The sequence below is a fragment of the Lagopus muta genome, chromosome 1 (assembly GCF_023343835.1).
Source record: "Lagopus muta isolate bLagMut1 chromosome 1, bLagMut1 primary, whole genome shotgun sequence".
Taxonomy (NCBI): domain Eukaryota; kingdom Metazoa; phylum Chordata; class Aves; order Galliformes; family Phasianidae; genus Lagopus; species Lagopus muta.
In genome coordinates, this window is record NC_064433.1 from 89,444,567 (window position 1) to 89,462,255 (window position 17,689).

At 35.7% G+C, this 17,689-nt stretch overlaps 1 protein-coding gene across 5 annotated transcripts in view; it reads left to right on the forward strand.

The window, feature by feature from the left end:
• The window catches only part of ARL13B (ADP ribosylation factor like GTPase 13B), a 47,296-nt gene extending 32,413 nt beyond the window's left edge, over window positions 1-14,883 (forward strand). For 3 of the 5 annotated variants that reach the window (XM_048937053.1, XM_048937061.1, XM_048937090.1), the window contains exons 5-11: window positions 957-1,062; window positions 4,046-4,248; window positions 5,933-6,029; window positions 6,842-7,070; window positions 7,804-7,920; window positions 8,360-8,428; window positions 14,079-14,883. In XM_048937053.1, the coding sequence (XP_048793010.1) occupies window positions 957-1,062; window positions 4,046-4,248; window positions 5,933-6,029; window positions 6,842-7,070; window positions 7,804-7,920; window positions 8,360-8,428; window positions 14,079-14,155 (898 nt within the window). In that variant the 3' untranslated portion in view covers window positions 14,156-14,883. Of the gene's footprint in view, window positions 1-956; window positions 1,063-4,045; window positions 4,249-5,932; window positions 6,030-6,841; window positions 7,071-7,803; window positions 7,921-8,359; window positions 8,429-9,288; window positions 9,333-14,078 lie in introns of all 5 variants that reach the window. The other 2 variants (XM_048937071.1, XM_048937078.1) reach the window with 2 other exon arrangements.
• Window positions 14,884-17,689: the final 2,806 nt, after the last annotated feature.

Sequence of the window (17,689 nt, forward strand, 5' to 3'; positions counted from 1 at the left end):
TTTGCACTTAAATTGTCTGGATTATGACAACTGTAGAAAGGACTATTACCAGTATTTGTAGAAATCAAAATCTGATTATATGTTATATTCCAAAATGATCTGAGGGCTGCTCCAAAGGTAATGCCTCCTATTTTATTATGTTCACTCATAATGTCAGAGTGGATGTTGGTATAGCAGTAGAGGTTGAACCTTTCCACCAGAATTCTGTTATATTTTGTTGCCATGTGACAGATAGCAGCAGAGGGGCAGAGTGACAGAATGGAGTCTGACATGGAAATGCAGATGAAGCAAAGATGTGTCTTTTTCCATGCAGAAAAAATAGTACCCACTGACATTCATAGAAATGAATAAAAAATAAGACAATAAAGGCACTTCATTTTACAGAATACTTATTTTGTAAGTTATGCATTTTGTATACCTTCCTTTTTTTTCTCTTGCTTTAATAATAAAATATGTTTTTTAGAGCTATTCATGCAAATTCTGAGTTTTACTTATGAAGAACAGGTTCAAGATACTACATAACAAACTGTTTGGCAGCTGAGAAAAATTGTGCTTTCCACAGTTTTTTTTCTGTCCACCTCAGGCAGACCTGAGGTGATTGTGAAGCAGTATTATGTGCACGTGGAAAGTGCATGTGGATTGGGAAGTTGCAAAGTTCTGAACTTTGATCCACAGACCCCAGCAGGTTATACTGGGTTGCCATAGGTGAGCAGTACAGTTGCTGTCTTCTCAGCTGTAAAATATGATTGCTTTATCTGTGGATGCGTAGTCATTAATATCAGTATCTCTGATGAAAATGGTGTATGGTAGAAAGAACTAAGAATTAAAGCTGGAGTAATGCATTTCCTCTTTACTTTCTCCTACGTTTTCCTACTTTTGTCTGGAATGTAGTTTTTAAGATTAGTTTTTTTCCATATTTCTGGATGCTGAGTGTTTTCTTTTGATCTTTTCTTCAGGCTGGCAAATAAGCAGGACAGAGAAGGAGCTCTGTCAGAAGCAGATGTAATCGAGACCTTATCTCTGGAAAAGCTTGTCAATGAACACAAATGTCTGTGTCAGATTGTAAGTATATTTTAAGATGCTTCATTTTCTTATGCATACGTGCTTGTAAGGAGTAGGGAATTATGCCATTTAGCATAACATTGAAATGAGAAGCCTGCAATCCCAGCAACAAGAATAACGTTTATGCAAACCCTGAAGAAATTTACACCAGTTCTGTCTATTATCTTAGTTTTTCTCAGAGAAGCAAGGTTAATCCTCACAGAAACAAGGTATTTCTGCCATACGTCTTCTCCTTGTTTAAATTCTGCTAGAGTGTAATTCATTCAAGATATAAGAGGTTAAAAATCAGTGGGTACTGCAAGTTATAGGGCATTAGAGTCATGCTTGTACTGAGCTCTGCAGCCTACATAATGCTTGCAAGGAGATAGGGGATTATGCCATATAGCATAAAAATGAAACAAGATGCCTGCAATCCCAGCAAAGATATGGTATATACATCTGTATTTTTTTTTTTAATTTTTTTTTATTTTTTTCAAGCAATCTACTGTTCACCTTGACACTTGGCTTCTGAATTTGTTGAAGACATTGCTACAAAGGTTGTCATTTACTACTCCAGCTTGAAACCATATAAAAATAATGAATTAGTAATGTGGGTGTATGGCAAGTTTAGTATTCCACCTTCTTGAAGGAGTAGAAAGTGAAATTTGCTTATGTTGACATTCAGGAGGGACCACTGTTCAGTTGTAATGTTTGTCTCCTTTCTGTCCATAGCTAAAGCCTCATGTAGTCTGAGTTATCATCTGTGAAACAGTAAGAGTAAAGTAAATTAAGTATTCTAATTCCCAGCCCAGTAGACACAGTAAGATCTAGTTAATATCTGTCCTAAAATAATTACATTTTAGATGTAGTAGTCATGGTCATTTTTTAATCAACAAATCTTCTAATTCAAGTATTTGTGAGTTTTAAGTGTACGATCTTTTTGTAATTGCCACATAAATGTTTTAAGAATATTACAGATTATATAGAAACTATTGAACAATATTGGAAGATTATTTTGAATATACATTCCATCTGATATGTGGGTGTTAAACTTAAAAGCATTTTTAATTCTGTAGGAAGAGTTTAAATATTCAGTAGCACAGATATAATGTTATTTTGTAGGAAGCTGTATTATAGCATAGCCCCCCTAGATTCATTGTGTCTTGACCCTTTGAAGCCTTTTCTTCATTCAGCAGACATTGCACTGAGTATACAGCAGCAATCATAAACATAAAAAGATCACAGTATTGTTCTTGAGGGATTTCTATGGTAATATTATTTTCTTACAAATCATTAACAATAGAAAATACTTGAAAGATTCTAATGCATGTTTCCAGTACTTTAGATTTACTTAATTTCCCATTCTCTGTTTTTATCTTGAAACTAGACTGTGTACTCTGAGTCATTTCAGCTGAAAGCAGCTGTGAGAATCTTGCAAACCTCTTTATGAAGTATGGATTATAGAACTGTAGAACGGTCTGGGTTGAAAAGGACCATAATGATCATCTGTTTTCAGCCCCCAAGGAAAGGCTTTTACTAGGATCATTAAAGATAAACATGGTCGCAAGCTCTTTCAGTATGATCATTCGTGGGATAAATTTAAATATGGGATTATAAAACAAAAAAAGATTTAAATAAAATGAGGCAGGAATAAAAAAAAACTTTTTTTTGTTATATTCAATCAGTTTTCTTTTGGATTTTTATATTTCTCTGCAATTTGAGTCATTTGTCTAGCAGTCATACAGTGTCAGTCAGAATGACCATCATCTTTTTGTAATATTTCTATGTTTTCTGTATCTCTAAATTTCTGTATTTTATACTTGAACTACTACAGAAGTAACCTTTGTGCAAGCCTAGATGAAAATAGACCGGTCTATTAGCTTAGTTTCTTAGAGAGTCTACACGTCTTCTCCCTGATAAGGTTTTTCTAGAGAATGCTATGGTGTTCTGCAGTAAATAACACTCATATTTGAACCTTAGAATTGAGCCACATCTTTTTTGTTCCAATTAGAGCCAGTTATAGTTGTCTTCCTGATTACAAACACAAACAAAAAATTATTTTTTTCCTATTTTGAATTTTCTCCTCTTTTGAGGACTATTATCATAACTCCTGGATGCTTTTTCACTTCAAGGAGAAGCTCACTCCTGTCCTTTCAACATGTTCCTACTAGATGTACTTAAAATCAATATTTTTTAAATTATTTTTCTGTTCCTCTTATTTCCTTATAGTCAACCACTCTTACCTCAAGTGTTGTATCGAGTATTCTAAAATAGTTTAGCAAAATTTTGCACCTGTTTTTCCAATAGATTTGCCTACTTGTGTCTCTTTGTTTATGAGAATATCATAACAAAAGTTTTATTTCAGTCAAAATGGATGTTTTACGTCACTCCTCTCCTGATCTGAGAAATTGAAGAGGTTTGAGTTTTTCTGACAAATTCAGATACAACTTTATTAATCTCCTAAATGCTTGGGAATAACTTGAACATTTATTTCATGAACTGAAGCTAAACCGATTTCCTTGGATCTTTTTTTTTCCCCTATTTTACTAGATAAATATAATTTAGGCTATTATAATGCACCAGCAAGATAAAAAATACATATTTGAGTTTGATAAAATGCTTGTATTCCTATGAAGATGCATAGATTGTCTGTTGAAATAGGAATATAAATAGATGTGTAAATGAATAATGGATATTATATAACTGGTGTATATGTATGTTTATTTGGATATTGACATGCAAACATTTTTCTGTGCAGCAGGTAGTATTGCCAAAGTGGGACAGGAAATACAGGAATTTGGTAGACCTGATGTGATTTGTATCTTAGCAAAAAAATACATCTACATTTACACAATAACTAAATGCAGATTTATTTCTCATACTTCTTAATGTTTTGCAAGCTTAAGATCAACAGTATTGGTTTGGCTGGGCCCATGTATTTGGTGAAGTAATCTGAACTGCAAATAAATTAATTAATTAATTAATTTCCTTCTTATATTTACAGGAACCTTGCTCAGCTGTCATGGGCTATGGGAAAAAAATTGATAAATCAATTAAAAAGGGTTTATATTGGCTTCTGCATATCATAGCAAAAGATTTCGATGCCTTAAATGAGCGCATCCAAAGAGATACTACAGAACAAAAGGCATATGAGGAACAAAAGAAACGAGAACGAGCTGAGCGAGTGAGAAGGATACGAGAAGAAAGGTTCATTTTCTGCTATTTCTCCTACCTCCCTTCCCTCCCTCTCTAGGATATTTGATTAATTCTTGTTCATAGAGCTTATGTGATGGATTTAAGGCTTCAAGTCAAGGCTTACCTATTAGAAGTAAGGACCTGAATGCCAAACCTTTTCTTTAAGACCTACAAATTTTTGCCTGTTTCAGTCCCTTTTTTCATGCTGGAGTGAGAATTGCAAAGCCATTTGTGGAATAAATTTGGTCTTGCTGATAGATCTTCACAGGATGCTAACAATAAATATATGTATATATATGTATATGTATATATAATCATTTAATCTTAATATATCTTCAGGTGTGTCCTAAAATAACCTTTTACTAACTTAAATGACACTTTGTTAACCCATATGTGAATATACAAGATTAAACTTTACTTGATGCTATGCCTAATAAACTTTAGGGTATCCAGCCCACAAGGCACGGAGTGGACTTAACATGATTTAGGGAAGTAGGGACTCATGATCTGGCAAACCTGATCTATCTGTAGGTGTCCTTGCAAAGGTCCCTTCCAACTCAAACGATCTGAGCATTTATTAGTTTTCTTCCAAGGTCTTTTGCAGTTGTCAGCAGCCTACCAGGGTTCCGATTAGAGACTGTTGTGAACCATTTTACTGGGGAATTATCATAAAATGCTCTAAGTGCCCGTTTTCTCTCTGTCTGCCCTAAAAATGTAGAGACATGCAAGTCTGAGTTATTGTGAGAAGTAACTGTGAAGCTTCTGTGAAGTCCCTTGATTTGTGCCCTTACTTATTTGGTTTGATTTTCTCGACTTTTCTGACTCTCGCTGAAACAAATTATTTTCCCTAACTGTTACTATATGTACTGAGTAGTTTGTCAGCTGTTCTCCTTTCCATATGTTAAGAGAATCTAGAACGATGAGAAACAAAATGTGCTAAATGCACGACTGACTTGGTGCTCATTTTTGGGCAATATTAACCGTTTACTTCCTGTTCAGAATGTCACTTCTCACTTGTGATTTTCCTCTTAAAGAAATCCAAACCACTTTTTTTGGATTAATTTGGGCGAGCAATGGCTCAGTGTGTAGCCTGATGTGGCTCTGGGCAGGCTGGTCTGGTGGTTGGCAATCCTGCATATAGCAGGGGGGTTGAAAGTAGATGATCACTGTGGTCTCTTTCAACCCAGGCCATTCTGTGATTCTATGATTCTGTGAAATACAGAAGATGTTTTAGATAGTCTGGTTTCTCAGCATGTCAATTTTCTTGAATATTGAAGTGAAATAATAGTTGTGGAAGATTAACAATGCTGATATGTCGTCATGCTGCTGAACCATCAAAATCTTTGTTACAGAAGTATTCTGTCACATGTCTGATCCTTAGAAACTGCAGGCTTTCTGAAGTGCAACTTGAGCATTCTGGCACGTAACAACATGTGTTTTTACCTGTGCTATAACGTGTCTTTATGTTCTACTGATGTTAGCCTGTTACTATGATTTTTGTAGAATGTGTTTTCCAAAATAGAGAAAGATGCTGTAAAAATCAGCTGGCATATCCTGGAGGATGAGTCAGATGACCTAATAACTGGTCTCTATTTTGTAAAATTTATGACCTGGCTACTTGATAATTCTTTGTTCATCTTTCTCCTCTATCCACAAAACACACTATAACAACAACAAAATAATATCAACTAAAAAGGGAAAGAGAAGAAGGAAGAAGTGTACAAGATGAGGAGGACCCTGAGCCTGGGAATTCTGAAAACCCTTTCCAGCCTATAGCTGCAGTAATCTCTGAGGTATGGGAATATGTGGAAATCTGGATCATTTTAGACCTTCTAACAAATGTCTGAGAGGTAATAAGAAAAGTGGTTTCTTTGAAAGAATTGCTCTAAGTCAGTACACACACCACTTTTTTTTTTTTTTTTTTTTAATCTTGGCAGTCTTGTTTTCTGTGCAACAAATCAATGCTTTCTTGTTAAGAAAATTCCCTAGTATTGGTTTAAGGGGGAAAAAATTGAAGACACAGTAAAATAATCACACTGTAAAAACTTGATTGAAAATATTTCCTGATTAAACTATTGGACATTCAGGACTGGAAAATATTCCAAGTCTGCCAATTTCTTGTAAAGAGTTTTAGTGTTGTAGTTACTTAGATAGAATCTTCCTGCCTACTTCAACTTCTTAGATTTCTCAGCATAACCTGTTGTTTTCTATTGAAAATTAAGACTGGAAAAAAATTTGCTTAGGACTATTGTTCTTGTATATATATGTAGTGTCTTTTCTTCCTCATCTAACCAAAAAATAAAAACAATGCAAGAAAACAGGCTGTAAAGCTCTGTCACTCATATGTAAGTGGATGTCAAGATATAAATGTGAAGATAATTTCTTTTGCTGTAAGTCCCTTGTCTTTTTTTTCTTCTTGTGCCACTCCAGGTGGCGTAATGGAGATGTTACCTTCTTCAGTTATTATCTGAAAAGTTTGTATGCTATATCTGAGGCATAAAAAAAAAAAAAAAAAGTACTTCAGGAAAATTTCCTTGTATCATTAGTTTACAGCATTAAAAGTTATAAAAACAAATTAAAATATTATCATTATTATTATTATTAGAATGAAAAACAAATTGAGAAGGAAAAGAAGCGGCAAAGGTTGGAGACTGAAAAGGCGACTGTTGTTTCAGCATCTCGAACAGAACAGGAACAAGTGGATGCTCAGCAATTATCAATTAACGGTAGTCAAGAAACAAATGATACCAGACTAGAAACATGCAATTCTACTACTGCACAACATTTGCAGCATGAAGAAAATGAGCAGCAAACCTCAGAAAGCCTTGACTCAGGTAACTCTGCTTCCTTCTGATGTTATTTTTCACACATTTCTTCCCTATGTCTGCATTACTTTTCAAGATGCTACATGTTAATTGAATCCATTCAAAGCACACCATTCAGTTATTGAACTGAAAGATCTACTTTTAAAAAGTGTGTATTTGCTAGTTTGACTGATATTACTAGACAGAATGGCCTCAAGTTGTGCCAGGGGAAATTCAGGTTGGACGTTAGGAAATCCTTCTTCTCTGAGAGAGTGGTCAGGCACTGGAACAGGCTGCCCAGGGAGGTGGTGGAATCAGAGTCCCTGAAGGTGTTCAAGAAATGTTTAAATGTTGTACTGAGGGACATGTTTTAGTGGGAAATATTGGTGGCATGTGGATGGTTGAACTGGATAATCTTGGAGGTCTTTTCCAAACTTGGTGATTCTATGATTCTGTGATTACAGCTGAAACTGAGTCCTTTGTTATCATAATCTAATATGTGATCCAGTTGCCATCGCTACCAAGCTAAGATGAATTTGTTTATTAAAATGTAGAGTTTGCATATATTTTATGCTTACAGTAACAAAGTGTGCTCTGTACATTGCACATTTCACAAACTTTTGTTGTATTGTGCAAATCTAGACCGAAAACGCTCATGCATCTCACCCCAGTGATCATATTAAAAGATGATTTAACATGTTCTCTGAATATAACCATGTGGTATGTAATTATATATTCATTTAATTATTTCTGTTCCGTATAGATAACAGTAAGAAGAAAAATAAAAAAACAAAATTAAAAAGAGGCCACAGAGTAGAACCCATTAATGGAGATGATGCAGTTCCCCCAAATCCTACACCACCACCAGCTCTTCCACCAGGTAAACGTACTAATAAGCAATAACTGATGTCTCAATCTGTGGTTTTTAAACTTTTAAAATATTTATCTGTCAATGATGAAACTGGTATGCACACAGAGATACACTGCCAAAACTTCTTTAAGAAATCTCTGATGTAGTTTCCCACTTCACAATCTGAAGTTTTAGCAGTATTGATTTCATTCATACCACGGGGAGAAGTTGTTATTTTCACATGCACAGGAAAGGAGTCAGACTAATATCAGTGGGTAATCAAAATATCAGTATTTTTAAGGGTAGATCATTTTATTTTAAAATTATCTAAGTGGAATTCATCAAATGTATAATACGTTTTTTTTTTTCCATTCCTAAATGCTGTGAATTCTCCAAAAAGAGACTGGTGTCCATAAATTTTCTCAGAATCAAGTAGAGATGTATTTTGACAGTTTTTGTTTTTCTTTAGTTGGATGGGGAACTCCTAAACTTAATAGACTTCGAAAACTCGAGCCTCTTGGTGAAACACATCATACTGGTAATTTAAAATATTTTGGGTTTTGAACTTTCTTAAAGCATTCTCCACTGTTTGTTTGCTTCTACAGTCATTTCATTCTTCTTTTTTTTTTTTTTTTTTTTAATTTTCAGTGTCAGTTTTCTTTGACCAAAAGCTAATCCTATAATTTACTTGAAAGCATCTTTTTGATTTTTCAAGTCTCATATCTTTTTTCCCTTTTTTTTTTTTTTTGACTAAAGATGTAAGTTCTTTCAGATCCCCTTGCAAAATTTAACATTGTATGGGATGTTAAAAGCTAGTTGTTCTTTGTTCAAACAGAATGAACCTAAATATTATAAAAATGCATATTACAGACAGTACTAGGATAGTTACTTTAAGTGTGCAAACACATACTTCATTCAGGATATAAGTGGGCAAACCATACATTCTTAGTTTTAGATGAAAAAGTCTTCATTTTTCTTATGGTTTTTATTTTTCAGTTTTCCAAAAAACATGAAGACATTTGGAGTAGTATGAGAGGGGGATAAGCATACTAAAGCAATGGACACACTTGATCAAAGAAAATATTAATTCAGGAGTTTATAGAGAAAAGAGATCAGATTTAATCCTTGAATTAATCGTTTCAAGTCATGGTTAAGGTCCTGTAGTACAGCACCATGTGGACATACCTGCCGAATTTCTGAAGCAACAGAATGTGCAGCTTCTCTGCCAAAGGATAACCAACACACAAATAATCAAAAGTTGCCTAAAGGGGAATTAAAATCTCTGAGACTACACATTTTCCAAAGGAATGTACATAAAATGTAGTCTTTAGTCTGCATTTCAGAAAATTTTAATCACAAAGCCATCTTTCTGCTTTTTTTTTTTTTTTTTTTTTAAAGGAATGTAGAGAAAAGAAGGCAAGACAGAAAATCCAGATGGAGAGGTAGGGAGGGAAAGAAAGGGAAGGGGTGATAATTGTGGGTTTTTTTAATTTTTTTTTTTTAACTCAATCTATGCCTAAGGGAGGTGTCACGTTTTGTAGGAAAAGCATGGGTGGACAAGGAAGAAAAAAAAAATTAAGCTAGTTTCTCTACTCACAGGTGTGTAAGATCAGTGACCTGAGACCTGTGCTTCTTTAGTTTATTTGTAAAATAGAAACAGTAATGAAAATATTTTGGGATCTAAAGATAGAAAACACATCGGTAAGGGAACAGTCTAATGACCAGAGGTAACCACTGAGGTCAGAGGAAACTTAGAGCGCTCAGCACTTTGCAGATTAAAAACGTTGCCTGGGCTTCTGCCAGAGATTTGTTTTGTCAGAAATTTTGTTAATAACAGAAACAGCATAGAGCAGTAACATGTATTTCTTGAGCTATTTCAGCTTTTTTTTTTTTTTTTTTTTTTTTTGTCACACAAATTATTTCCAACATGGTAAAAGCTAAAAGTTATTTTCAATAACCTGCTATGTATGAGTCAGCATGGACTCTGAATGGATACTCTTTTAATGAACACTGAAAAAATCTTCACTTTCTCTTTAATTGGATGCTAAAGAAAAACAAAAAAAAGTCTATGTCATTAGACTCTCTCTTTCTTCATCTTTTTTGAACATTGCCATTTTACTCTGAATAAGAATTTCATGCTAAAGGCCATTTTAATAGTGGACTTCGCACCTATAAATACTGTTACTTTTTCAGCAACTGCTTTCTTCGGCTCAGGGGAGCGAAGTTCCTAGTGCTCATCACTACTGTTGATGACAGAGGTGTAGAAGGCATAAAACATATCTGCTTTATCTTTGTCACTGTTTATGAAGTGACCATCCCCATCACATAGTGAACCAATGTTATCTCTGGTCCTTCTTTTGCTGTTAAAATATTTTTTAAAGCCCGCTTTGTTGTCCCTCACAGTATATTGGCCACACAATTTTCTCTCTAGAATGGATAACAACAGTTTTTCCAGCCTCACTTCCAGTGGCAATATACCTTCTTTTTCCACCTATGCTCTATAAGAATCTCCTTGCTTAGACAAGCCAGCCTTCCTTCCTGCCTACATGACTTCCAACATATTGTAACTGCTTATTCCTGTGCTCTTAAGAAGGGATACTTAAAAAATGTCCATCATTGATGGACACCAAGGCCTTCAAATAGTTTACTAGGGGACCTTGCCAAGTAGTTCACTGAGCAGCCTGAACCCTGCTCTCCCCATATCCAGGATTGAAGTTTTAATGTCAATTTTCCTCCTATCATAAAAGATTTTAGATTCAACTACTTCATGGTCACTATGGCCAAGATGGCCATCATTTGCCACTTCACCCTCTCTGTTTGCAAGCAACAAAACTAGGAGAGGACTTTGCCGAATTGGCTCCCTTAGAACCAGTATCATGAAGTTATCAAGATATTTTAGGAATCTCCTGTACCTGTTTCTATCAGCTGTGTGGTATTCCCAGTGAACATCTGGCAAGTTGAAGTCACCCTTTAGGACGAGGGTGGATGATCTAGAGGTATCTCTTAGTTCCTTGAAGAACAATTCCTCAACATCATCATCCTGGCTGGGAGGCCTATAGCAGAATTCCACACTGATAGTTGCTTTATTTGCTTCACCCTTCATCCTTACCCAGTCTATCCCGTCCCTCACACACAGCCATCTCCTGCCTCATCTGCCATCCTTGTCCCTGCTGAAGAGCCCAGAACTGTCCATTGTGATATACTGATCACACAACTCTTCCAGCTACGCTCCACATCTGTTGATTATGTTGTAGTTCTGGGATTGAGCCAAGGCTCCTAGCTTGATTTCATGGTAATTGATGGCAAGTGTCTTGAAGACGCAATTTGTGATGAAGGCTTATAGGTTTTTAGTTTTTGGATTTTGTTTTTTTTTAATTTCCTTCAGCTGAGACTTTGATAAGGCTTTATTTCTTTGAGATTCTAAGTATTTAAGTTAAAGACTGCATTTAAAAGTTCAGTGACCTTTGTTTCTGCACAGAGAATTTTTTCAGGAGTACTCTCAAAGTCCATGTCCAAGAGCGTATATAACTGAATCATTTGATAGCTTTTCAATATACATCAAGAAACCAGCCCTCTTATGCTTCAAAACAAGTTTTTATATTGTTTGTTTCTGCTAGTCAATGAAAAGACACAGGAATAGATGTTTCCCAGAATTCGTGTATAATCTAGTGTAAGGTTTATGACTTCAGGATAGTAGTTATTTCTCTGCTTCTGTATTATTACTATTTTTTTTTTAAGTGAGGCAGAGATGTAGAATCATAGAATCACTCAGGTTGGAAAAGACCTTAAAGATCATCAAGTCCAACCACAACCTAACCATACCACCCTAACTAATAACCCTCCGCTAAATCATGTCCCTGAGCACCACATCCAAACAGTTTTTAAATACATCCGGGGATGGTGACTCAATCACCTCCTGGGGAGCCTATTCCAGTGCTTAACAACACTTTCTGTAAAAAAGTTTTTCCTGATACCCAACCTAAACTTACCCTGGTGCAGCTTGAGGCCATTTCCCCTCGTCCTGTCACCTCTCACCAGTGAGAAGAGACCAATCCCACTCTCACTATAAGCACCTTTCAGATATTGGAAGAGAGCAATAAGGTCTCCCCTCAGCCTCCTCTTCCCCAGATTAAACAGCCCCAGTTCCTTCAGTCTCTCCTCATAGGGCACATTCTCCAAGCCCTTCACAAGCCTTGTTGCCTTCTTTTGACCTGCTCCAGCACCTCAATGTCCTTTCAGTACTGAGCTGCCCAAAACTGAACACAGTTCTAGTACTGGTATTGCTGCAGAAATACACAAAACTAGTGTAGTATGAGGTGAAAACAACAATGCAAAGGTCTGTTTTTAATACGAGGTGTTATCAGAGATGTAAATCTATCTTAATAATTTAATGTGCAAACTGAAGTGTGTTCATTATTGGGCTATGTAGGACATAGATTGTGTCATTTTGTGTCATTCTTAGCAGAGAACGTTGTGCTGGATGTTTAAGGCAAAGTTAACAAGCAGTATAGTAAACTATTTCAATCTTTAATTAGTTACTTCCACTAAGGACTGCAATTTTTCCTGTCATGGTAATGATTCTAGCACAACACTTGGTAGTATCTGTTTATTGCCACTAGAGAATGCATTTGCAGGAATGATGAACCTGTCTTATGTATATTAGGAGCTAAAATTGTCTGCCAGTCCTTAAGTTGTCTGCCAGACCTCGAAGAGCTGACAGTAATAAAACATCCATTGTGCAGGTTTTCATCTACCCTGCAATCATTTTTAGCAGTTCAGTTGCTTTTCAGATGTTGATGGAATACTGAGTTAGTTCCATTAAAGTCAAGGGATTCCAAGAGTACAGAAGTTTGCTTATGCATTTTGCTTATGCAGTGATAGCTAAAAGCTTGATCCTACACACATGTATACATATTCTTAGATTCTTAGAGCAACGTAATGCAACTTGTTTTTGTTAGCTTTAGCTCGGAAATGCAGTTTTAATTCAAGTTATTTCATGTTTAGAACAAGTGTAATACAGCTTTTATTGGAAAACTATGCTCTCTTAAAGTTGAATTTTGTGTTTGGTGGCGTGTTGTTAAATCTTTGCTGGGGAGAAAATTGTCCATGTAACTGAAGTTGAGATTTGAATAATTCAAAAAGCTACTTAGTTTTTCTTTTTGATACCTGCCTCCTCTTACCATCTTTTTTTTTTTTTTTTTTTTTTTTTTTTTGCTTTTGTGAAACATTTTGTATGTACCTCTCTGCATGACCTGTCTCTTGTTTCCTTTTTTCTTTTGTATCACTAGCAAATATTTAAGGATGATGCTTATTCTCTTCTGGTGTACTTAATAGCTTTGAATGTACTTAATAGTCTTGAATGATTTTCCTCCTTTAAATTCCTTTATTGGCAACAGGTAATGTTACACCTATATCTAAAAATTCATAATATAGTTCTTCTAGAAAATTAGTATGCTTTTCAAGATAGATGCCATGCATAAAAGGAAACAAAATTTTGGGTGCTGCTTAGTGTTAGTATCACTTAAAACTTGATTGCAACGGCTGCATTGAATACACCAAAATTCAAATTTTATACTTCATTTTCTCTGTTGCCAGTTCTATACTTTGCATGTTTCATGCTCTATATTTAGGATCATAGAATCACAGAATGGCCTGGGTTGAAAAGGACCACAGTGATCATCTGGTTTCAACCCCCCTGCTCTGTGCAGGGTCGCCAACCACCAGACCAGGCTGCCCAGAGCCACATCCAGCCTGGCCTTGAATGCCTCCAGGGATGGGGCATCCACAGCCTCCTTGGGCAACCTGTTCCAGTGTGTCACCACCCTGTGTGCAAAAAACTTCCTCCTAATATCTAACCTAAACCTTCCCTGTCTCAGTTTAAAACCATTCCCCTTTGTCCTATCACTATCCACCCTTATAAACAGTCGTTTACAGGATGTTTGTAGATTACTTCTGGACGTGATCTCCCAAGTGCTGATGCACGTTTAACAAAATGTAATTAAATGTGGTTTTTTTGGACATTACACCAGCAGCTGTGAGCACTATGCCTGAAAGTTGCTTTGTAGGAATTAGCTCTAAACATGTCAGCTATGGAAACAACATTTGGCCTTATTTAAACAGTTTATTAAGCAAAGGAGATGGTAAACATCCATTTAATGTGTTTTTCTTCTCTGGCATTTTTTATACAGATTTCTATGGAAAACCTCTGCCACCATTAACTGTACGCCAAAGACCAAACAGTGATGCCCATGATGTCACTGCTTAACTGGATCCCAGATAACAATGAAAAAGCATGGTCAAGAAATTGTATTGTAAAATGGGTTTTGTCCATGAAGGGAAATTTTTAAAATGACAGTCTATGAGCTTCTTGCAAAGTAAAAATTTGGTAACAATTAAACACAGAGTTCATTCTATTCTACTTTGTCATTTACTTTTCACATCACCAGCACTTCAGGGTGAAGAAAGCATGAAAGCAAGGAAGATCTGTGTTTTCATGGAAGCTCCTATGAACACAGTACGGAATACATGTTGGGTTTACTTGTGAAAATCCATAGCTATAAACCCGAAGAAAAATACCTTCAAGATGATAAAATATTGGATTGTATGTTCTCTTTGACACCTTTCACCAGGTGCTGTGCAGTGGTTGATATTTTTGCAGCTAATAAATGGTTCTAATGCATTTTTTTATGTATGTTAGGGTGAATACAGGCAGGTTAAACAACAAATATCAAGTATATTTTTCTAACTTTTTATAAAACTATTTGAAAATATATGTGGATTTTCCTACCTACTATCAATAAAACAACACCCAGAAAGCATTAGAAAGCTGATACCTAAATACATGCAAGTAAAATGTGTTTGGCTTAACATTTTTCTTACAGTAGCAATATCTCTTATTAGGGATTACATTACCTTTATTACTTATTTCTGGCAATCCGAAGGGAGGTAGGTAGAAAGGAAACTTTAATATAAATACATTTTTTACAAAATTAAGCTATTTGAATGGCCTGATTTTTTTCTTTTACATTGTTTTAGTTTTGTTAACTGAGTTGGGTGTAGGTAATAAGTTCAGTTTGAAAAATAGAGCTGAATATTGTTTTGTCTGTTACAACATACAATAAAATTGCACACTGTGAAAGTTTTGCACTAATTCAGTCATCAGTTCTGATGAAAAACTGAATCATCCAATATGCGTTTAAGCTCCAGCACTTTTTAATCTCATTAACAGTAAAATGCCATCTTGAAAATAAAAGAATCTCCAGAATTTTAAGAAGTTATATAATGTCCCTGTGTAGTGTTTTAATTTTACATTTAAAAAGATCAAATACAAGGAATATGTAAAACAGGTTAGAAATGGTTATGTTACGTGGTTACTGACATGCTCTATATGCCGTCTTTCCTTTTACTTCCGAGGCAACCATTGGTATATTATATAAAAGTATATAGCCGTGCCACTTAATTACAAGGACAGAACCCTTATTCAGAGTCTTTTTAAGAAGTGCTCTTTGCTGATTTTCCATTCTGCTCTCAGTTTTCCATAAAGTGATATTATTTAATGATTGGAGAAGAAATTACATTAATGTGATGCATTCAGCACTTTGACATTAGAAATCTTTGCTGCATACCCGCAGTGTCAGTAAGTTACACAAATAAGTATACCATATTGAAATGACATGAGTAATTAAGATTTTAAGAGTATGTTTGAGTGGAAAAAAGAATCAGTCTTAAAAATATGAAGTTTGAATTGGGTAGAGAGGAGTATTCCAGGCTTGCAAATTTGGCAGACAGACAAAACAATTTGTATGTGACTGTCAGAATGAGAATACTTTTCTTATATTCTAATACTGTATTATGGTTCAGTTTGATGATTTGAGAGACTTAGTCATTTTCACTTCAAACAAACATGATATTTACTGGAGGAAGGATTGAATATTTTTTTATAAATACAATCCCAATCTTAACCAATTTTAATCTGTTACCACTTCATTATTTTGGCTGCATTATTTTGACTCCATTTTTGCTTTTTTTTTTTTTTTTTTTTTTTTTTTCCCAGTTTCAGTTTCTAGAAATGCATTGCCCTTTTTTATTAACACTAATAAAAAATAAATTAATTGAAGTCTTTATTAAAAAAATAAAGCTAAATACTGCTGTGGAAACAAAATTTGGGATACTAAAAGGTAAGATGTTGTTACTTATGTGTGGAATGTGTGCTAAGCGTCTTATGTGTGTGGACACGCGTATCAGTTTTGTTTCTGCTTTTAAAATAATCTGTACCAATAAATGACCAAAGTACTGAAAATGTTTCATACCGTTTTGTTTATGAAAATGTATTGACCACAGCAGCTTTTTCTTTTTTTATGTTACTTTGATTTTTTATTTGCTCAAGATTGCATTTATACCCACACTAAAACTAATGTACAGCATCAACATTTCCCACATTATCATAATTTTTATTTTTGAGGCAAAAATAGTCAAAAATATTTTATGTCTACAAGCCTCATTTGCACTGCTAGTATATAAAGCTCTAAATTTTAAAAGCAAATGTAGTTTGGAGATGTTTATCCTAAGATAGAAGAACTTCCCCCCTTCAGATAAACTGTTTCCTTACCCAGGATTGCTCTTGGTAACTGCTCTGTGGTAACAAGACCTGCACTTCTTACAAAACTTAGGGAAATAGGCCATGGAAAGGTTGACGTTCTGTCTGTACGCCTCACTGAATATGAATTTAACATCAAGTTATTTTCCTCTTGGGCTACTGGAATGACCGAGGTTGAGGGAAGTGCAGAGTGAGAGCTGTAAGGTGTGCTTCCCTCATCCCACAACTTCCTCCTTCATCCTGGACTCTCCACATAAAGCCTTTCTCAGGCACATAAATAGCAGAGTACTAATTACACTCCATGACTGTAGGGCAGGTATTGAGCATGGTACTGATCACACTTAATGCCTCACTAAGGCAGGCTTGTGGTTTGTGTTATTGGCAAAGTACAATTCAACTGTATGTATTTTCTTGCGTATGTTAGTAATGGGACTTGGCAGATCTACAGCTGCAGAGAACTGTACTTTTAGACCAGCTTTATTTCATATCTGATGGTACAACTCATCTATTAAAAACCTTTCTGGTTTCCTTTCAATTGAGTATGCAGGAGCACTCCGTTTCACCCACTGGCTCCTCAGGATATTGATTGAAACACTTTAAACTAGCTTTGAAGTTTGACGATCATTTGCATGAGGTGAGCATGAATGTTCCTAGTCTTCATTAGTCAGTGCCTGAAACTCAAATATTTATTTGGCGCTCTTGCCTTTACCTTTGCACCCCTTTCCATTCTGGTTTTTAGAGGCCAGTGTAAATGCAGAGGAGCTGCACAAGCAGTCATTAACAAAGAGCCCTGCTAGAGGAACTTGCTGTTTCCAAATTGCTCTTACTGAAGAAGTCAGTGTACTGGTTTAAGTGGGCCACAGCAACAACAGCAAAAGCAGGCTAAAAGAACTAACTGATGTCCTTCCTCACACAAGGAGCCTGCAGGTCTCCATGGTCTTGTTTCAGCAAACTGAGCCTCTGGAGCATGTCTAGAGATGGGAAACAGAGCTGTGAAGGGTGTGTAGCACAGCTCTTATGGGGTGCAGCTGAGGGAACTGGAGAAGAGGAGGCTCAGGGGAGATCTTACCACTCTCTAAGCCTGAAAGGAGGCTGTGGTGAGGTGGGGTAGGCCTCACGGTAACAGTGATAGGATGAGAGGGGATGGCCTTAAGTTGCACCAGAGGAGGTTCAGGTTGGATGCTAGGAATTATTTCTTCTCAG